Raw genomic sequence first — 22,630 nt, 5'->3', positions numbered from 1 at the left:
GCACCACAAAGAGTTGGCAGGAAAGAATCTTGACCTGTCGTGTTAAAAAAATGTTATAAAGTGGGAAAAAAAGCATCTATGTTATAAAAAAGAAAAATAATAACTTTCTCCAAATCCCCTGAAAGTTCTTCATTTCTACACCAAATTCCCTGCACTGCATTTATCCTGGGCCATGTACACACTCAACCTTACTCAAATCCTTTTCAATTATCTGTTGAAGTTGAAGAAACACATTAAGCAACAAGGAAGGGGGAAAAGTAAGGAGCAGATTAGCCTGTAGAACAGAGGATGAGGTTGAGACAGGGATGGTTGTTGTCTTCTAAGTACTAGAAGGGTCACCATGTGAAAAAAAATAGAATAATTTTATTAGGTTCCAGAGAAAAGGATAAAATATAATTGGGGGGGGGGGTGTTGCAGGTGACAGAGTGGCAGAGATCATCTCTACATGAAGAAAATTTCCAAGGAGTTAGGGTTGTTGAAAAGAAAGTCACTGAGTTTTCTGTCAATGGCTATCCTTCAAGCAGAGACTGGATGCTTTCAATTTAGGAGCATTGAAAGAATCAGTATTCAGATAGACATTGGATCTCTTTGCAACTCTAAGATTCTGGCTTTATGATCTATCTCTGTGTCCAGGTGAGGATGTTCTATGTTTTTTCTTGAGGTCATTTCCAACTTATTTTGCAAACGATTGCATTAATCCCCAACAAGAGCTTAATGGAACAAGCAAGAAGGCTACAAGTGCATTAAAAGATAGTGACTATTTGGATGTTCAGAGAACAGAATAAAAATGGATATGAAGGAATATGAAAAGATTGGCAGAATGTCCAATTCTTTACTTTTGTGTCCATTATCAAAGAAATTAATGACTAGAGTTAGCAACATTAAATTATATCTTTGAAAATCATCAGACTAAATATAAGCAAACCAAATTCCAAACATACCTGGCCAGTATTTTAGATAGTTTCATGAGAGGGAATTGCCACAGAGTTCTGTGAAGCTCTGAAGCTGAAGCAGTTTCTAATGGTAGGTGGAACATAAGCTCAAACTTTTTTGAGATTACATAGTTAAGATATATTGACAAAAATGGACAGTGCTCCCTCTTTACACCACTCCTTGCATATTCATCTAGGAGCCACTGCTCCTGCAGACACAGGGCAGTGCTAAGTGAATAACCAACTCAAGGTCTTATCATAAAGTGTTCCATATACAGAATTTTCCATATGCAGGATGTTCCAGCTGCCAAAAGGTAGGATCCCTCCAAAAGGCAAATTGGCATGTTTCTAATAACCTTTTCCAAAAACAAGCTGTTGGGGATTGGGGGGTAGGGGCAGAAAAGAGAAGGAACAATAGTCTTCTTGAAACTATCTAGTAATTTTGTACCATGAGAATACGATCTACCCAAATTCATCCTAATTGGGCTCACAAAATGAATGATGTTTCCCAGAGCCTATTATCCAAGGATAATAGTTTTTTTCAATATTATGGTTCTAGTTTCTTCAAACATTCTTCTGAATAGAGCTGAGGAGGTCTTTGATCTGCTCAGTAGCAGGAGGTTATGATTCTTCATCCAATCCTACCTCCTGTCCAGCATATGTTGAAGTGTTGCTAGTATTATGTTAGTACAGAAACCCACAGATTTTCATGACCAGACCAAGCAATGATTATGAGCATCAGTGGGCAATAAGAATGTCTTGTAATCATGAAAGATGTATTTTTATCCAAGTGACTCACCCAAGAAACTCCGTCTTCTTCATCCCCACCCCAAAGCCACCCTCCTTCCCCACCATTCTTAGATGTGAAAAGAGAAAGAATAAAGAAAAGGAATAACTGACAGGCAGCATGCAAGATCAAGTTTTGAGAGTTTTGCTCCAAAGCACTCAGGATTAAGAAAGAGGAAGATCTGGTACATAGATCACATATGAAGTTGCTCTGGGAACAGACAGGATTACATTAGTGCAGCAAGATCAGTTAGGTTCCTGTGAGCAAGCTGAGATCCAGTCCAGTCAGAGTGTGGGAAAGGTTGCAAGCATCTCTGTGGAACAAGGAATCCAGAAATGTGCTGGAGAATTAGTCTATATGAGTGCATGAAAAGTCTAAGCTCCAGAAAGTGTTTCCACCAGGCAGGCTTCCAGGATTAGCTCAGGAACAGAGCAGAAGAAAGCGAAGTGTACAGAGAAGAGTTTGAAGATACTTGGAAAGATTTCCCATGATCCTTCCCCCCAAGGCAGTGACTGCCTAAGAAAAAAGCATACTAACCTTTCCAAGGTGTCATGACTGTAGTTTTCTCTTCTAAAAAAATTAAAAACAATCCACTGTTAAGGTAGAAAGAGATCATTTTGTCCTCAGATGTGTTTGTGGGGGAAACACTTTCCTAAGTCAGGGTAGACTTCATTTCTCTCTCTTTTGCCTCAAATGAATATATCATGAATGGTCAATAGCCTAGTCCTTTTGCGGACTCTCCTCAGGTTTCTTAGGGGCAGCTAAATGTTTTAGGGAATGTGGAAGCGGTGTTAGATGAAAGGAGCTTTATATTAAGCTACTACTTGGCGTCGTCTTAGTCTATAGCATTTATACATCAGAATGCAAAATATGAGACTCTTCCTTTAACAAGGATCATTAGTGGAAAATAGCGAGTTGTCATCAAGAACATACAGAGGGAATGCTTTGGAGAAGGGAGGGTGAATAATCTTTTTGATCCAAACTTAATTTGTTAGGAGAGCCAGGATGGCTGCTCAAGGAATGGGTTCAATAGGATCGGTGCCCGTAGGACTACCTGCTGGTCTAAAGATGCCCTGTCACCTTTGGCAGAGAGTAAAAGAGGTTAACTTGTGTATCCGGTAACCCTGTGCTCTTTAGGCTGATAAGGGGAAAGGGAGGAATAGAAGTTTAGCGAAATTAAGCTCCCTAAGACACAGAGTCAACAAAGTCTTTTGAACTGAATGTGTGTAGGGGGGAGGAGGAAGAGGAGTTTCTTTTTTGGATTGTTTTGGAAATGTGACATAAATTTTCCCTCTATTTACTGCTGATCTAAAAGTGACTGAGTCCATAGGGAGCATCAGAAAAGTACAGTCTTTAAAGCAAGTTGGTGGCATAGAGGAATGCCTGTTGAAGTTGGAGGCAGAAAAGCCTGAATTTGAATTCTGCCTCAGGCAGTTACAAGCTCTGTGACCCTGGGCAAGTCAGTCAGCCTCTCTGCTTTCATTTCCTCTTCTGAAAAAAAGAAGGGAGCTGGACTTGATGGGCTCTAAGGGCCCTTCTAGCTCTCAATCTAGGAAAGCACTAAAAAACAAACCAAGGTTAATACTATATTTCAGACTCAAGAAGTAAAAAGCTTTACAAGAAACTGAGGTTCTTTTCATTCAGTTTTTTTCCCCCAAAAGCTCTAGCATAAACCACTTGAAAGAAAGGTAAAAGTCCATAGTGTCTACTGAGACTGGGGAAAACATTAATCATTTTTGTCTCTGACTTTCACTATAATTGTACTTGGGCTAGTTTAAGTAACACTATTATAGCTCCATCATCTAAAAGGAGTTTTCTTCTGGAAAAAAATGAAATTATTGCCAGAAAATTCTTCCTCATATCTAACTTAAATTCCTTATGCGATAGTTTGGTCCATTTCCTTTGGTTAAGTCCTCAGCATGGAGGAATAATAAATTATGGTTAGCAGAAACTGTACAATATAAACCCATATTATGTTGGAATGGCTGGGGTTCCAGAAATGTGAGCATCTTTGGGACTTCTGAGCCAGCTCTGGTCATCTGCAAAGCCTGTGAATGACATTTTGGCTGCTAAGGATACACGAGGCTGGCAGTTCAAACATGTATTCTCTTGCCAAGAATGTGAATGAATTATAATTGCAGCCTTCTCATTAACTACAGAATGAAGCCAAGTTGGGGGTTGGGAGGAAAACATACACACACACACATACACACACACACACACACACACACACACACACACACACACACACACACACACACACGAGTTCCAAATAAACCTCTCCTAGAGAATATTGATGATTTGGATGGCTCCCATACATTCACAGAGGGATCTCTTTCTGCTTCCCTTTCTAATCTGGGAAGGTCATGCCAAATTTATAGGGGAGTTCAAGGATGGGTTCAGAAATGGAAAACCCTGAAGTCTTGCATTGTGTCAAGATATCCAAACCTTCAAGAAAAGAACCAACTTGCATAATGTTAACACATATGCCAAAAACATGCTAAATGCTAGAGTTTTGGGTCCAATTAATTCTCGTCACTCCCCTATGGGGAGGCCCTGATAATAATTCTATGCTGTAATTGTGTCCATGAGACTTATAGAGTTTACTCTGGGTCCCAGGTTCTCTAATAAATTGGCTTGATGGTCACCACCAGATTCACAGGCATTAACGCATTAATCAGGGGATGTTTTCCTGCCTAGTGATACCATCTACGTTGACTTAATGCCTTAGAGAGAAGGACAAAGGGCAATGGGATGGGGAATGAATATGGAGGACCTCAGAAAACTTACCAGCTGGAGGAACTGAACAGCAAAGGGTCCTATTTCAGAATTTTTTACATAGTGCTCAAGACATCTTGTACCACCAAATACCAACACAAGTGTTTGGTGCACAATTTTAGTATTTGTGTAGGGGACAGTGCAAAAGGAAAAGTTAAGGAACTGAATACTCATATCAAGAATGTTCTATTTTCAGTAGGCCATTGAACTATAATGGCACCTGGAGTGCCTCCCTGATCCCTATTCAAATAAAGCTATGCCATACTTCCAAGAGAAGATAAGCATAATTTGAAGGTTATCTGAAGAAAATCATGATTCTCTCATCTATTCAGAGCCTGCTGAGAAGTAACTAACAAACCTAACCTCACTAAATAGGGCAAATTCTATTACATAGAAAGATGGTTTAAAAATGAGTTTAAAAAGATGCAGTGAACAGATAGGTAAGCCTCAATGCAAGACAGTGTGTGAAATAAAATACCTCCATCCCCAAGGCACTCCAATGATGGGCGTTACAGAGTAATGTCATATCTAATGGCCTGGTATCCCCTGGTGCCTGCATGAGCTTCAGTGTACAACGTTGCCATGGAGGACGGAGCTAGTAGGCTTTAAAATTCATGCTTGGGAAAGAGAGGGCTTTTTAAAAATTCCACTCTTGATCTGACTGACAGTGAAGCCTGGAGGGGACCTCAATGGGCTGAAATCTGGGACCTGATCTTATATTAAGTTAAAAAGACTGTGAACTCTCTCTACCTCTATCAAACTCTCTCTCTTTACTAATAAATGCTTTTAGCTCTGGTGCTGAGCTTCCTAAAAAGGACAAAATTATTATGTGCCTACTATGTTCCAGTCCTTGGGCTAAGAGCTTTATGAAAAGTACCTCATTTCTTAGTTGTGTTAGCATGTGCAAGTCACTTAAACCTTCATGTGTCTCAGTTTCCTCATTTTTAAGCAGAGATAACAATACCTGCAGCATCTATCCCGTAAGGTGGTTGAAAGGATCAAGCCAGAAAATGTATATAATTTATTTTTGCAAGTCTTAAGGTGCTAGATAATGCTCTTATCCCTCTCTCTCCATGGAGCCCCAAGGCCCAGAAGAAAATCAAAGTCACAAAACAGATAAAAGCCAACCTTGTTAAAGAGTAAAGAGTGCTGAAAGATTTGGATTCATGTCCAGGTTCTGCTACTTAGGAGTAAGTAGTGTGATCATGAATAAGTCACTTCACTCTCCCTGAGATCAAATTTTCCTCCTCTGTAAATGTGGAAAATATTACTTGTGCTACCTGTATAACAGAGTAGTTATGTAAAAAGCCCTTTGTAACCATTAAAATGGTAGTAGAATTGGAAGTTGTTGTCAACCTTTCTTCCAGGCTTGTTTCTAGAGCCCCAGGATTTTTACTATTACTCATTTTCCAATTCACAGGAAGGATTTTAGAGATGGATAAGGGAAGAGTATATTTCAAACAAAATTGGAGTTGGAAGAGATCCTGAAAATTATCTTATCCATTCCTCTCATTTATACAGACAAGAAAACTGAGTCACAGTAAAAATATTTACCCCGTCACCCAGAGAGTAAGTTAGTGGTAGGGCAAAGAATAGAACCAAGGTCTCCCCACTCTAGTCCAGCCTTCACTGTGTAATTCTTATTTCATTTCATAAGACAGTTTCAACAGAGAATATTTCTTCTGTATGGCAGAGGCCACATTGGATCTAAATTCTATCTCTATAGAAACCATGGACTTTAAATGAGTTTTCAAAACATACAGATACTGACCATGAAGAATGAGCTGTATGTTCAGAATTAACTTATTTACTTTGGGCAAACTCAAAATCTCTACAAGAGAGAAAAAAAAAAGCATCCATCTTCTTGACTGGCCCATCTCTTCATCTTCCTTCTACATGATTCTGTCCAACTCTCAACCCATGAAAGTCTCTCTTCCAAAAATGTCCATCTTTAATGTTATTTTTTCTATTTCATTATTCCTTTCTGCACACAAGTCTATATGTGACTATTATATATATATATATATATATATATATATATATATATATATATATATAATTAACCCTAACCCTGATTCTATACATTATATCAATCTTGCTTTTGTCACATCTTTTCCTTTATTTTTTTCCCTGTGATTCCTGTATTCCTTCTCCTTGATTGCTCTATCTTGTAAGTTTCTCAGATGCTGTTTTATTTCTTTTCTAATTTTGGTTTATTTTGTTTTCCCACCAAGACAAAAGAGTTAGTGAATGGGCAGAATGGAAAGAAGACCATGATTCTTTCTACTTTGTTCCCTTATAATCAATCTTTTTTTTATGGCCTTTGGCATCATTGCCATCCCATTGAACAGAGAATTTAACATACATGCACATAAACACACACTCTTCACACTCTTCTCATCACAGCATATTCCCCTCTGTATTAATTGTAGATTCAGTATGTAGTTGTGGTTAATGGTCATCTACCATCATGGATTACTGGGGCCAAGCAAGAGTTCAAGCAGGACTTCCTTACAAGACAGAGGGGGAGGGAGTAATGCAAGACTCATGCAAGGGAAGTTAAAAAGAAAAGGAGGGGAAAAGAGATGAGAAAATGAGTTAATATACCCCGTAAAACCTCAGGAGGAGGGGAACCTCACCTCTCAGTTGACATCTTGAGAGGAGGGGACTAAAGACAAACCACAATATGTGTACTTAATTAATTTGGAGGTAATTTTTAAAATAATTCAATTGAGTAATGATCTTCCACTTCCTTGGAGAGCCTGGGTGTGAAAAAACCATCGAGGCTATTGTGTTTGTCTGAAGTCAAGAGCTCTTGGAATCTTTTGACTCTTCCATATACATTGTGTTCCTGGCCCTGTTGGTGAGAGGCTGTTAGCAGTCTGTTTTCTAGCATTTGCTTAGTTCTCTATTTCAGAACTGTCAAGTACCTTACTATCCCCTACTGTTTCCCACTTATTCCTCCTTTTCTCCTCAGGTTCATTTCTTTGGAACCTGAGAACAGAAGGTTCTTTCTTCCTTTTCCTGTTCCCCTTCCTGTGGCTGTGCTGGCACCAAGCCAAAAAAAAGTCTTTAAATGGAACTTCTTCAGCATTCCCCCCAAGCTCTCTGTAAATCCCTGTGATGATCTTCCACCATCCTCCATGCAATTCCATATATGGGGACCCCAGGCTATGGCAGGGTTGGGGAATGGGAGCTAGGAAGGAGGAAGGGGAGAGGGGGGCAACAGAAAGCAAGAGCAATACTGACCTTGGAACAAAGCTGAGCTTGTGGGCTCATTTATTTCTAAACCAGGTGAGGGAAAGATGGAAGAGAAAAATGAAAACACAATATATATTTATATACAGTACCTATATATTGATTATATATAGTTTGTATACTGCCTCACAAACATGTTGAATAAAAAAAAAGGAATGGCATGTGTGAGGTAAGGGGAGAAGGCAAGGATTGGAAAAATAAACATAATAGGGCATGAGAAACAATGACCACATTACATAGAGTTGCAGCTTAGCATTCATTCCTGCTGGGAGTGACCACTCTCCACTATTTGCCACAACCCCTTCTCCATTAATGCAGATGAGATTTCCCTTTGCTTTTGCTGGGCTGGGGATAAAGAAGTGGTGGCAAAAGGCCATGGTCCCTGTGTTGCATCCCTTCCTACATCAAGTTAACTTCGAATCCCAAGCTGTGACCCAACTTTAGGAATCCCTAGGTCCCTTATCCCACCTTCTCATGGCAGGAGTCTCTAGGAGATGTCTCCCAGAGCCCCTGAAATTCATTGTCTTAGGAGCACATCTACAGGATTCCCTTATAATAAGTTACGAAATACCTAGGATCTAAATTGTCTCATGTATTCAGATATCACCCCCTTCACAGGACAGGTGGGACATATTCTGGGTTCACAGCTATGAAGGGAGGCTACACAGTAACTTTGCCCCTTTGCCATCCACTAGAGAAGCATGCTATTGTCTAGTTCAGGTAGGGAGAGGCTTTGGTTCATGAAAGAATTGGTGGTGAGATGGCTGTAACCTGGCTGGCTTGCTGGGATGCTGCAGGGGGAAAAATGACAAAGTAAACTTCATAAGGAGGCTGCCACATTCTTTAGGAATGAGACCCCGCTTCACAAGCTTACATCCATTCACTTGATACAGAAGCATGGGCTCTTTTGGAGGTAGAAAGTGACATGGGAATTTCTCAGGCATGTTTTCACTATGGTATTTCTTTGGACTAAGCCTGCATGTTTCTTAAAAAGCTCACGATCCAACTATAACACTCACGTCTTGTTGGCACTATCCTTGGTACAAAAGACTACACAGATTCATGAAACAATATAGCATAAAATCACATTGAAAACACAATGAAAACAGAGTGCTTTTGAAAAGTCATCAAGGGCATGTCCAAAAGGAACAGGCCCTAATGTGTAAATATGGGTTATATGGGGGTGGTGGGTTGGTAAGATTATATTAAAAAAAGAATATCCTCATGCATGTTGGAGACATTTTGTTTTCTATGTTCAAAACTCTAGTTAGTATATAAAGCTTTCTACAACTTGCTTCCAATTTTTTTTTATTGACTTGTAGTCCATCATGTTCCTTCCTCTCCAGCCAAGCTAGCCTTCTTGCTAGCCCTCCATTTCATTTTGGTGCCTTTGTATAGGTTGTTCACCATGCCTAGAATGTCATCACTTCTGCCTCTTAAGATCCTTAGTTTCCTTCAAAGCTTAAGTCAGATGCCATTTCCCATATTCTACTTCAGGTTTTTCCTCATGCCCCCAGCCATTAATACCTGCTCATGCCCTCTGTCCAGTATTTCTTTTATATATTAATATATCTGGGAAACCCTTTCCTATATATATTAATATATAAAAGAAAAATTTCCAGTATTTATTTTATATATTAATATATATCTTTTATATATTAATATATATAGGAAAGGCTTCCTATATATATTAATATATAAAAGAAATACTGGACAATATATACATATACATATATACATATTGTCTTTCCTATGGATTATAGATTCCTTGAAAGAAGGGAGTATTCCTTTCTTATCTTTACATCCAAAGCACCAAGCAGTTATTTGCATAATATGTGCTTGCTAATTAAGGAAAAATATAATCATCTCCATCTATTCTTTTTTTAAAAATTCTTATCTTCCATCTTAAAATCAATGATAAATATTGGTTACAAGGAAGAACCATAAGAGGTAATGGAGATTAAGTGACTTGCCCAGAGCCACACAGCTAAGCATTGTCTGAGGTCACATTTGAACCTAGGACCTCCTGTCTCTGGGTCTGGCACTCAATTAATTGAGTCACCTAGCTGCTTTCTGGAGCTATTCTTTAAAACGATCACATCTCCATAGTTAGGAAGGAAGTTTCCTAACAAGTTGCCCATTTAAAAAATATTTTAACATTACTTTTTCTGATAGCTCAAGAGTGGAATATGGCAAGGGAAAAGAGATGATATGCCTTCATAGTGGCAGCCTTTAGCCCTGGGACCTCAGAGCAAAAACCAGGACCTCAGGAATGAGAGATACAACTATGCTCAGCCAGCCAAAGGAAAGGTCTGGGAAATTTTCAGGTCTTACTATTTCCTTGATGCTGCTTTTGAATAGGATCTTTTATACATCAGTCTTCTGGAAAAAGGAAAGTCAAACTTAAATATGGATTTTAGTACTCACTTTTTCTCTCCCTATCAAATTTTCTCTGTACTACTTATTTTTCCAAAAATAATTTTCTCCCCAATTTGAAAGAAGTCGTTCATTGAGGAGAGGTTAGGAAACTCATCAAAGTAGTAATACATACATCATGGTCAAGATGTCATGAGAACCCAGGAAGAAGAAGACAGGGTGGAAAGAGCAATGAAAAATTTATTGGGGAGGGATTTCGGACAATTCCAAGAGAAGGGAGAAAATAGCCATTTCCTCCCCTCAGATCTTAGCCTTTTTGGTTAGGCCAACATCCACCTGCCAAAAGTCACAAAAAGCTTTACAAAAGTGCTGAGCAATGGTTGTTATCCTCTTGTGAGGGTTCATCAGAATGGATCAGTCACTCTCATTACAACTGTCCCTCTTTTGAAAAGTCAACTCTAGGATTGAAGATGGGTCTCTCACTATTAGTACTCCCTACATTACCCATTAAGTGGATTTATTTTTATTATGTAGTAAAGAATAGTCTGAATAAAATGTGGTTTGCAATCTGAGATGTGTGGATACAGTAGGGTTATCTGCTTATCCTTCACAAGCTAAGCACAGCTTGCAGAGGAAAACACAAATGAGAACTTTTAAGAGGTGGTTGGCAATCCTTAACAGAGTTGTTTTTAATAGAATCATAGAATCCCAGAGCTTGGAGGCAATTTGGAAATCACCTATCCAAATATCGACATGAGCAAGAATTAGAAACAACACCTTTGCAAAATAAATGGTCATCTGGATTCTATTTGAAGACTTCCAGTCTCTATCCAAACAATTGCACTTATTGGCAGGTCTAAATGCTTGTGTTTTCTTATACTGAGCCAAAATCTGCCTCTCCAGTTTCACCCATTGCTCCTGGATCTGCCCTATGGAGCCAAACAAACAAATCTAGTTCCTCTTCCAAATGAAAGTCCTTAAAAGATTTAAAATCAACGTTCATGACTCCCTACATATTGTCTTTACCAGGCTAAATATGCCCGGTTCCCCTAACTAATTTTTTAGCATGGTCTCTAATCCTCTTACTGTTCTTTTTAACCTCTTCTGGTTGCACTCTAACCTGTCAATTCCTTTATAAGATGTGGCATGCAGAACTGGACTATTATTATGTAATGATGATAAAGTATTTTTATTATTATAGATGTGGTCTGACCAAATCAGAGTACAGATGGACTCTAACCTTCCTTGTCCTGGATACCATTCTTCACTTAATGCCTTCTATGATCACATTAGCTTTTGTGACTGTCATTTGACACTACTGACTCATAATGAACTTAAAATATACTAAAATCATCATGCCCTTTTCACCAAAACTTTTGTAAAATTGTGCTTCCCTCTTTCTGCACTTGTAGTTATTTTTACATTTATCCCTATTAAATATCATCTTGCTTGGCCCATTAGTCTAAATAGAGAAAATGTTTTTGCATCCTGATTCTACAGGTCAAGGTGTTGGCTATCCCACCTAGCCTGACATCACCGGCAAATCTGGCAATCGTGTCATCTATGTCTTTGTCCAGATTTTTGATAATTTCTTCTTTGATAGAATGATTAACTACAAGGCCCTGAGGCACTTAACTAGTGGCTTCCCTCTTGGATATCTTTTCCTTTCTTCATTTTTCAATCCCTTTCTTTTGCCAGTTTCTCTGAAATGCTTTCCTTACATTTAGTTCCTTCCTCTATTCACAGAGCTTAGGAAACAGTGTGACAAAAGTTAGGACTCACATAAAGGCAATTAAGAAGTTGGTCTTGTGGGGTCCAAGTTGGTAGGGAATTTTTATACCTTCATAGACCTGAAGGAAGGATGAAGCCATTATCTGAGTCCCTGGAAATTCTGCCTGCTGGCCAGACATCATGAAAATTCAGTTTCTAGTTTTTGTGGAAGTTGTTCCACCTTTGAGAGAAGTACGGGAGGGAAACCCGATCTCCATTTTTAGGCTGCTGTACATAGGGGTCAGGGAAGGAGGTATACTCACCTGATGCAGACACCAACACAGCTGGCCAGGGGTGTAATGGGGGCATAGCAGAGTGAATTGCACATATTAAGTGCTTGATAAATATTTGTTGAATGAATGAGTTAATGAATGAATGGATTTTCACCATTAATCAGGATAATGGACTGTTCACACCATTCTTTATTCTTTGAGGCAACTCCCTCGCCAAAAACACAGTTTTTGATGACTTCCCGGGATCACTATCTTGTCTCACGAAAACTGAACTCATCTGTAATTGTAAATATCTTTGACTTATATCTCACGAATGAAAATCAGTTTCCCTAATGGTACTCCTGTTAGAGCAAACATCAGGAAAAGTGCATGTTGGCCATTTAGTATGTGAATCTAGCTTGAACAAGCCAAAGTTGTGTTTTTTAAAAATTGTATTTCTTGTAACCCATGGAATAATGTTTGAAATTGACCAAATAAAAATTTTAAAAAAAGTGTATCTCTCATACGTAATCTGTTCTTCCTTACTCCATCCCACAACCTCATTCTTAGCACTCTGCTCTCAGAGTTTATATTAAGACAAAACTTCGTATTCTCAAAGACGGGTTGCCTTCATAGTCTTTTACCCATCTTTGGACCTTCTGATTACTTTGACTATTTTGTATGTGCATATGTTTGTGTTTCTGTCTCTGTCCCATCTTACTCCCCATCTCTCTCATATTTCTGCTGTGATCTCTATGGTCAAGCTATCCTACCCTCTGCCTCTAGCTCCCTTTCTTTCTGTTCACCACAAGTTGTCCCCTCCCTGTCCTTCTTGGGGTTCTGTCTCACCAAACAGTGTGATGCTGGCATTGGTGTGGCCTAGGTTGTTGGAGGCCACACAAGTGTAGTTCCCATAGTCATGTTCAGAGACATTGAAGAAGATGAGCTTTGAGAGGAATGGTCTGTTTTCAACTTTCACTCTCTTCTGTCCTCCAACCAGCCTGGGACAAGCAAAAGAAAAAAAAAGAGAGAAAGAGAAAAGGATATGGCTAAAATTTCATTACTAAAAAACAAGACATTTTCTGAAATGTATGGTCCTCTCATCTTCTATACAAACACACATATAGCTTCTTTGAAAATAAGAACAATTATCTATAATATAATCAGTCAACTAGTCAAAAACAACACATATCATCTAGAATAATGTTACCATTGTAATTTTTGGTGATGACAAAGATTATAAAAGAAAGATATCCAGAGGAAATTAAATGAACAATTGTTTCCCTATATCTGAGCAACATAATACTTCCCCAAATTTAAAAGCATTTTACCAATTTCATTTCCCATTTCTTCAGACCTGCAAGGAAGAGAAGAGGTAGGGATTGCCATCCATGTTTCATGTCAAAAAGCCCTGAAGGGCAATGGAACATGTTTTCTAGGGTCACAGAGTAAGTATGGTGGAGTAATAACATTTGGAGGACTTAATATGGTGGTTAAGGTAGGGGAAAGATATTCTTTTCATATCTTGCTGAGCTAAACTTTAACTCCAGGCTTGGGGAAAAAAAAAGTAGAGATGTTGTAGGACAATTGTGAGAGATCTTTTTTAACCATCTGTAGAGAATGGGTACTAAAGAAGCATGTTTAGGATCTTCTGGGAAGAAGAATTAATTTAGCTGAACGCTCTCCATATGAAAAAGACTCATTCTTTTGAGAGTATCACGTTTATCCAGGTTATAATGAAAGTCTGTAAGAGGTTCTAATTAGAGGCATCTTAGAGTGAGGTAGCATGTTAGACTTTACTTTAGAAGGAATTGCATTAGAATCCTGTCTTGGATACTACCAATCTCGTAACCCTGAGCAAATCTTTTAATCTTGCTGAACTTCAGTTTTTACAGCTGAAAAATTGGAGTAATAATAGCATCTACCTTACACAAGTATGGGGAGGATCAAATGAGACAATGTCTACGATGGTTTGCAAACATTAAAGGGTTATGCCAATACCTATCAACTTTGCTTTTACAAAGTATAAAAATATTTGGTGGGACAGCTAGGTGACAGAGTGGATAGAATGCCAGTCTGGAGTCTTGAGGACTTGGATTCAAATCTGGCCTCAGATGCTTCCTAACTGTGTCACCTTGGGCAAGTCATGTCTTAAAATTGATACTATAGATAAGATATAAGACAGAAGGTAAGGGTTATTAAAAAAAAGAAAAGAAAGAAATTTAGTGAAAGAGGTTCAGGACAATCTTTTGTCTGCTTTGAAATATTTTTTTCTGTCTCTCCTCAGAATTTGTGTCTAAACTGTGGCTAGAACCAAATATTGTTGGCAAAGAGCTGAAAGGAGAATGTGAGTAACTCAGAAACAAATACCCTATTGATACAGGGCATTCTTTGTACATGGAGAGGGTTTAAGGAGATATATCACCTTGGATGTGTTTTGGATGGATTAGTTGAATAGGACATCTGTCAAGGAAATTGGCCAAAATAATAAATGATCAGTTCAATTTTAACAAACACTTAAGTTCCTAACATTTAGTGATGCTTTTTTGAGTCCAATATTTTCTTAGAAGTCATCTAGCCCAACATCTTCATTGTTCAGATGATAATGAAACCCATAGGAATTAAATGATTTGCCCAATGTCAAACACTCAGAGTTATAGTGGCAGAACTGGGAGTTGGATTGAGGTCTTCTGATTTCATATCCTGAACACTTTCCACTGGGCCATATTATCTCTCATGAAAGATACTATTTGAGGATTAGGTAAGGACCCACAAACAAAAATGTAAAAATCCATGCATCAAGAAACCTAAATTCTAAAGTAAATATATCTGAAGACATATCGCGTATACATAAATAAGGAGAGGATCTGGTACTTAGTGGAGGGAGAGGGCTAAATGAATAGTGGGTGGTGGAAGACGTTTCTTGGAGAACATGGTACTAGAGGCAATAAGTATTCTAAGAAAGAGAGACTGAGCGCATGCCAGTCATTAGGGATAATTTGTACAAACAGTGGTAGAAGACAGAATGCTAAATTCTGAGACTGGCTAATAGTCAAGTTCACTGAGTATGGAATTGATGAAAGTGAATGTGTTTGTAGAAAATGGAGTCAAACTTATAAGAATACACAGAATTCCCCAACTGAAGAATAGTCAAAGAATATTAACAGGCAATTATCAGATTAAGAAATTAAAGCTATCGTTAGTCATGTAAAAATATGTTTCAAAACACAATTAGAAAAATGCAAATTAAAACAACTCTGAGGAACTACCTCATACCTATTAGACTGACTAATATGACAAAAAAGAAAAATATAAATATTGCAGGGGATGTAGAAAAATTGGGATTCAAATATACTGTTGATGGAACTGTGAACTAATACAACCATTGTGGAGAACAATTTGGATCCAAAGGGCCATCAAACTGTTCAATCCCTTTGACCCAGCAATACACTAATAAAACTATATCCCAAAGAGATCAAAGATAGGTGAAAGGAACCTATTTGTACAAAAAAAAATATTTATAGCAGCTCTTTTTATGATGGCAAAGAACTGGAAACTAAAAGGATGCCTATCAATTGGAGAATGGCTAAACAATTTATGGTATATGATTGTAATGGAATAGTATTGTACTGTAAGAAAGAAAAAAAATGGCCACACACACACACAAAAACAACTTATATGAAATGATGCAAAGTGAAGAAAGCAGAACCACAATATTTTATACAGGAACAGTGATAAAGTGTGGTGATCAACTGAATTATCTGTTATCAGTAATGTAAGAACTCAGGACAACTGCAAGGGACTCATGATAAAAAAGATTATCCACTGCCATAGAAGGGACTGATTGAGTCTGAATGCAGATTTTTAAATATATATATATATATATATATAGTATATATTATTAGTTTTCCCTATTACATGTAAAAACAATTTTAATACTTTTTTTTTTAAGTTTGGAGTTTCAAATTTTTCCCTTTATCTGACCTTCACTCCCTCCCTACCCTCTCCCCTGAGACATCAAGCTATCTGATACAGATTTTATGTGTATAATCATGTAAAACATTTTTTCCACATTAGTTGTTTTGTGGAAGAGTTTCAATCTGCACTCAGACTCTATTAGTTCTTTCTCAGAGGGCAGATGGCATTTTTCATTATGAGTCTCTGGGATTCTCTTGGATCACTGTATTGCTGAGAATAACTAGGTCATTCACAGCTGTTCATCAAGAAATATTGCTGTCACTGTATACAATATTCTTCTGGTTCTGCTTATTTCATCTTGCAACAGTTCACCTAAGACCAAATTTTTCTGAAATCATCCTGCTTGTCATTTCTTATAGCACAATTGATGGACAACCTTCAATCTACAATTCCTATTTTTGTACAAATAGGTTCTTTTCCTTTTTTAGGTATCTTTGGGGTATGGATTTCATAATGACATTGATGGATCAAAGGGTATGCACAGTTTTAGTGTCCTTTACGTATAGTTCCTAATTGCTCTCTAGAATGGTTAGACCAGAATGCAACTTCACCAACAATGTGTTAGTGTCCCAATTTTTTCACAGCCCCTCCAATACTTATCATTTTCCTTTCCTGTCGTATTAGACAACTTGATAGGTATGTGATAGTACAACAACATTGTTTTAATTTGCACTTCTCTAATCAAGGGTGATTTAGAGCATTTTCACATGATTATAGATGGCTTTGATTTGAATACAGATTAAGGCATACTATTGTTCACTTTATTTCCTCCATGATTTTTTCTAAGTGATGAATATGTTTTCTTTCACAATATAAAGAATACAAAAACACATATTGCATGATAATGCATGTACAATCTATATCATATTATCTACTATCTTAGGGAAAAGGGAGAAATGGAGAGAATATGGATCATAAAATATCAGGAAATTATTATTTGAAATTATATCTACATGTAATCTTGAAAAAAATTTAAAATTTAAAAAGGAATAATATAAATAAGACTGGAGAGCTGGCTAAGAATTCATGGCCCCTCAAAATCTGACTCCAACTTAATGAGTTTGCTCTTTTTTTTCTTCTCACAATGAACCAATGGGCATTCAATTGAGCAAAGACTTGATAGGATCAAACCTATGACTTGGAAAAGTTATTTTGATAACTATGTAAAGAACTGATAGGATTATGGAAAACTTGGAAGAAAAACTATCAGAGATTAATAAAACAGGTGAATGTGATATCCTGAACAAGAATGGTAGCCTTGTGATTAGAAGTGAGGGGCAGATGCAAGAGATATAGTAATGAAACTCATAGGATTTAAGCAACTTTTTGGATATTCAGGGAAGAGGAGCAGTTGAAGAAGATGGAAGAGACAAGGGTGACTTCAAGTTTGTGAATATGGTACTTGGTAAAATGATGGCTGAATAGAAGTAAAGATTATAAGAAGTTTATAGGAAGGATATAATTAGAGGAAAATATGATGAAATCTGTTTTAAGTCTGGGATGCTAAGGAAACAAAAGAATGTAGATGATGAACAGGTAATTGATTAGGAACTGGAGTTCAGGAGAGACATTAGGGGAGGGTATGTAGATTTTGAAATCATCTGTATAGAAATGATGCTTGAACACAAGAGATAATGAGATCACTAAGGGGAGACTATACAATAGGTAAGAAAAGAAGTCTCACATAAGGGAAACAAATTATGATACAATAAAGGATATTGAACAGAGTAGAGTAGAAAGGAAACAAAGGAACAGGTATATCATGGAAGCCAAAGTAGAAAAAAAAAACATAAGTTCTCATTACTCTAAGAGCTCATGGCATCATGAAGGGAAGAATGCAATATTTGGGGCATACTAAACTGCAGAGTATCTTACACCTCTACCTAGGGTACAGTGGAGGGTTAACTCAACATCTGGAAGGTCACAGATCAGGAACAAAAATCTTGGCTATAGGGATTTTCATTGGACTAGAATATAGGCTGCCTAAATATGACACCAATCAGCAAATATGACACAATGTGACTTATGAACCACTAAATATCGAGTGAACATGCTGTCACTCCCTGTTTTAATAACACGTGACCCAAACCCCCTTGGGCATGATATTTGGACCCTCATCTCCCAGGGGACAACCTAGTGAATAAAGTTGTCCTGTTGAAAAAGCTGCTTTTTGCCAGCTAAGCACCCCCTTCCAGTATGCCATTCCTCCATCATCCATCAGGTGCTAAGGCATGCTTCACATCAAGCCTGAGCTGTGAATTGAACATGGGTTGTGTTATGAGGAGAGACACTAATCAGAAGGCAGGTTCCAACTTGACAGCTCTGAAATGTCTTTAGCTAAGAGCAATGTGGGGTGGCCTGACAGCACTTTGCAGCACTTTGCAGCTCTTGGAATCACAGGCTTTTCTTTTCACAGTGTAGTACCTCCTGTCTCCCAAGTCCCTTTGTCCCCACCCCCTCCTTTCCCTTCTTTGGGCTCTTTTTTTTTTCATCTCAACTCTGATCTTTTCTCTGATTAATATGGCCCTAAAGAGGGGCAACTCCCATTAAGTGGGGTGCTGGTTTCTTTTCCTCTCAACTGACAATTCCCACAAGGACATGTGGATGCCTGGATGCATTGGATCTGTAGATTCAAAACCTTCACCATGATCTAACATAAAACTGACTTGTGCCCATTAAAAACCCCCCTCCAATTGGCCTTAGAGGATGACCCACCCACTACAATTTGAGGAAAAGTTTATTTCACCTCCCAAAGGGAAGACCCTAGGTGTACTGGTGCCCATTTCCCTCTTCCCTGGCAGGGCTGAGGCTCCCTCCCTGACATCATTTGGCAGGCTCAGCAGCCTGAGAGTTTGTCAATGACAAGGTGCTGAGGAGCAGCAAAGGTCTGATTAAGTCAGGTGTCAAGGAGAATGACAACTCCATTCAAATGTAGGGAAATAAAATATATGGATAATAATAACTAGCATTTCCATAACACTTTTGGGTTTGCAAAGCATTTTACATGTTATCTCATTTGAGAATCCTCAATATTCTCTGAGGTAGGTGCTGTTGTTATCTCCATTTTACAAATTAAGAAACTGAGGCTGGGAAAGAGAGGTTAGTAAGTAACTGTTTGAGGGAAGGTTTAAACTTAGAGCTTCCTGACTCTACTATGAGACAGAAAGCAATAGGGACAGACAGACAGAGACAGAGATAGAGACAGTGGTAGAGACAGAAAGACAGAAAAAGACAGAGAGACACATAGAGATGTGGGAAAAGGGAAAGAGAAAGTAAAAAAGAAACAGAGGAGAGGAAAGAAGAGGTATCAACCAAGCAAGGTAGACAAAAGAAGCATAAAATCCCTGCATGTCAGCAGTCTCTAGAAACCTTTTCATGTGATGCCTTCTTACCTTCAACTCCCCAGTAAATAACAGCAGATGGTGTTGCCCCTCCTACAGAGACAGTGGGAGATTGGGAGAAATAAAAGGGGAAGGATCCTTTTTTTTTTATTATTTACCCATTACTGTCTATTTTTGCCTGACAAGTTTTGTATCCCTCAATATGTTTTAAAACTTTTAATTTTTTCTTTTATTTTCTTTGTATTATTTTTCTTCCAAAAATTAAAACTAGGGGAGATGATTTAGTTGTTTGGAAAGATACTAAGGGACTTCCATTTTACCTTTCACCTCTGCCACTGATTTGTTCTGTGATTTCAGAATATCTGCTCCTCAGCTCCCTGGTTCTACCAGGAGAAACCTGCTAAAATGGGCTACCTGAGAGTAAGCTCTTTCTTCACTAGAAGAGTATCTCTGCTTAGGCAGGCGATAAAGCAGGACTTTCTAGTTCTATTTCGTGCTCTTCCCTAGTCTATACACTGCCAGTGTTTTGACTTCTTGATCTAACTTGAGAGTTGTACATCTGACATCCCTCACTAAGAATTTACCTGGTCTGCCCTAATAAATGAAAAAACTGGCTCCTAATTTGGAATGAGATTTGTAAATCTAATGACAGCATAGAGACCTGATGATGAATAAATCCTAAATCAAGTTTGGTTTAAGAAAGGAAATCATGACATGGCAGCAATGTTCTGAATAAGATGGGGAACTTTCTAAAAAAAATCCATAGCTAACCTTTAACCTCTCTTTCACTTGGCCACATTCTCCCTTTTCTTTGGATCTTTCTGCTTCCGAGAATCCATTCTTTACCAGTTTGTTACTTTATAAACTTAAGGCTCTTGGAATTCTACCCTTTTGATTTAGCAAAATGTCCTAGGCCCAGATGTCAGGTCTTCTACGTGTCTTTATTGTTCCAGCTGCTTTAAAATAGTTAGTTGACAATAGCAATGCTTCGTGCCCTTGCTGACAGTCCACCTTACAACTCCTCACAGTGAGGAGTTTTAATCTTTGCTAAATCACAACAAATACCCCAATAATACCCACTACAATAGAAAGAGCTAAAGGGTTAGATTTCTTCTCCAACCCCTGCCATCTTTCCTCCTACTGGGACAGTATGGGACAGTTACAAAGCCTGAACTAAGACAGGTCAGTGACCCTTCTATACAAACCCACTGATATTCTCTGTGTTTGAAATGCACACCTATTAAGTAATTATGGTTTCTTAGCCCCAGCCAGTGTCCCCTTGTCCATCCTTAAACTCTTAATACAGCCTTGAGAACAACTTTAAAATAGTCTGAGGCAGCAAAAATCTTTCCTGGCCTTCTCACAGGTTTTCTCATTTTTCTGGTACATTTTATCTATGTTTTTCTTGCTTGTACCATGGCTTTCTTCAGTTCATTATTCAAGGAGAGTTGTGTCCAGCAGTATTAAAAGGACCTACTCCAGGAATCCCAAGCAAAGCTTTAGTTTTTTTGTGGGCTTTTTGGGTAGATAGGAAAGAAATGTTGAAGGGTTTTTTTCCCTTTCTTTTCCTGTAGCTAGAAAAGATTAGGGTCAAGCTTAATCAGAATTCAGCTCTATTCATCAGATTGTAGCCTGCGGGCTAGAGAACAGTTCCTTTTGGTGCCTAGTTAGATTGTTTACCTTTTGTCATCCTTGTACCACTGGAATTCTGCTGAAGGGACAGCAGATGCTTCACACTGTAGCGTTCCCTTCTGTCCCACAGCAACTCCTGTGCTCTTAGCCTCTGAAATGTATGGCGGGTCTGCAGAGAGAGAGAAAAAAAAAACCAAAACAACAGCATTCAACTTTGTACTACACTTTGGCTTCAAGTTCTACTGCTAGCCCTCTCCCTGCCTGGCTTTCCTTGCCAAACTCAGCATTGATTCCTATTCACATAGTGGAATATCCTTGTCATCCCTGATATCATTCTCCACTTGCCTTAGTCTTCTTTGAAGTTCCTGAGCTTGTCGGTGAATTATGTCATTAAATTATAAACATTTCATGGCGGTGATTCAACTATCTGGCTATATAGAGGAGGTGTTGCAGATCGTAGGTTGCAAACACCCTAAAGTGATGGCAGCTAGATCAGCCTGACCAGGAGGATGGATAACATATCCCTCTCCTATTGCAGAGAAAAAATGACTCATGTGAAAGATTTCTCCTTATGTCTGCCATGCCTCCACATGATTTCCATTAAAGATGAGGAAGAGAGAAACCCACAAGACCACTCACAGTTCACGGTGACTTTGACTCTCCTCACCACTGGAGCCGCTACATCATTGGAAGCACTGCACTCATAGTCTCCAGACTGTGCCCGAGTGATGCCCTGAATTTCCAAGTATTCATCTTCACTCATGAAGCCAACAGCTACAGGGAGAAATAGGGAAATATGAGGCAGGGGTCATGGAGATGAAAAAAAGTAGCATCATAGGATTTGGAGCTGGAAGAAAAGTGAGAGATCATCTACTCCAGCCAACCCATTCATTTCACTGACAAAGAAATTCAGCCCCAAAGAAATAACATGATTTCCCCAAGATCATTAGAGCATGAGTTCCTAAAGTAGGATTTCAGGACCCCTCAGAGCCCCTGGGATTCTTTCAGAGATTTTGTCAGATTATAACTATTTTCATAATAATACTAAGATTTAAGTTTTTTAAACAATAGTAGCTATTAATAGCTATTCCTCATATAAACAAAAACTCATTGAAGTCCTCAATATTTTAATTTTTAACTTATTTATTAGTAGAATTTACCCACAAGTATTCCAGCTACTTCCCGCCCTTTCCACATTAAGTAGGCATCATCCAGTAAATAGACATGTTCATACAAATTCAGTCTTTCATGTTTCTACCTTTCAATTTACTCTCTGGATGTAATATTTTTTGTTCCAGTATTAATTCTGTAGTTGTATATGATGTTTCTGTGGTTCTACTCATTTCACTATTCATTATCCCATAATATTCTTTCCAAATTTGTTTCTTTTTTAATTAGCTTGCTCCTTGTTTCTAATAGTGCTGTAGTATTTCATTACAATCATATGACACAATTTATTTAGCCATCCCCAAATTAATGGGCATTGCCTCAATTTCCAATTCTTTGCCACCACAAAGAGACCTGCTATAAATATTGTGAAACATATGGCTTCTTTTCCTGTGTCCC

The 22,630-nt window shown here is 38.2% G+C and overlaps 1 protein-coding gene across 5 annotated transcripts in view; it reads right to left on the bottom strand.

Moving 5' to 3' along the window:
• NTM (neurotrimin) overlaps window positions 1-22,630 on the bottom strand; it is a 1,347,813-nt gene that overhangs the window by 7,887 nt on the left and 1,317,296 nt on the right. Inside the window, exons 5-9 of one of the 5 annotated variants that reach the window (XM_056825118.1) lie at window positions 21,704-21,838; window positions 21,113-21,233; window positions 12,963-13,114; window positions 7,747-7,782; window positions 2,257-2,289 (exon numbers count right to left, since the gene is read on the bottom strand). In XM_056825118.1, the coding sequence (XP_056681096.1) occupies window positions 2,257-2,289; window positions 7,747-7,782; window positions 12,963-13,114; window positions 21,113-21,233; window positions 21,704-21,838 (477 nt within the window). Of the gene's footprint in view, window positions 1-2,256; window positions 2,290-6,569; window positions 7,355-7,746; window positions 7,783-12,962; window positions 13,115-21,112; window positions 21,234-21,703; window positions 21,839-22,630 lie in introns of those variants that run through there. The other 4 variants (XM_056825122.1, XM_056825120.1, XM_056825121.1 and 1 more) reach the window with 4 other exon arrangements.

This window comes from Monodelphis domestica, chromosome 4 (assembly GCF_027887165.1).
Source record: "Monodelphis domestica isolate mMonDom1 chromosome 4, mMonDom1.pri, whole genome shotgun sequence".
Classification (NCBI taxonomy): domain Eukaryota; kingdom Metazoa; phylum Chordata; class Mammalia; order Didelphimorphia; family Didelphidae; genus Monodelphis; species Monodelphis domestica.
This window is presented reverse-complemented; position numbering and strand designations above follow the sequence as displayed.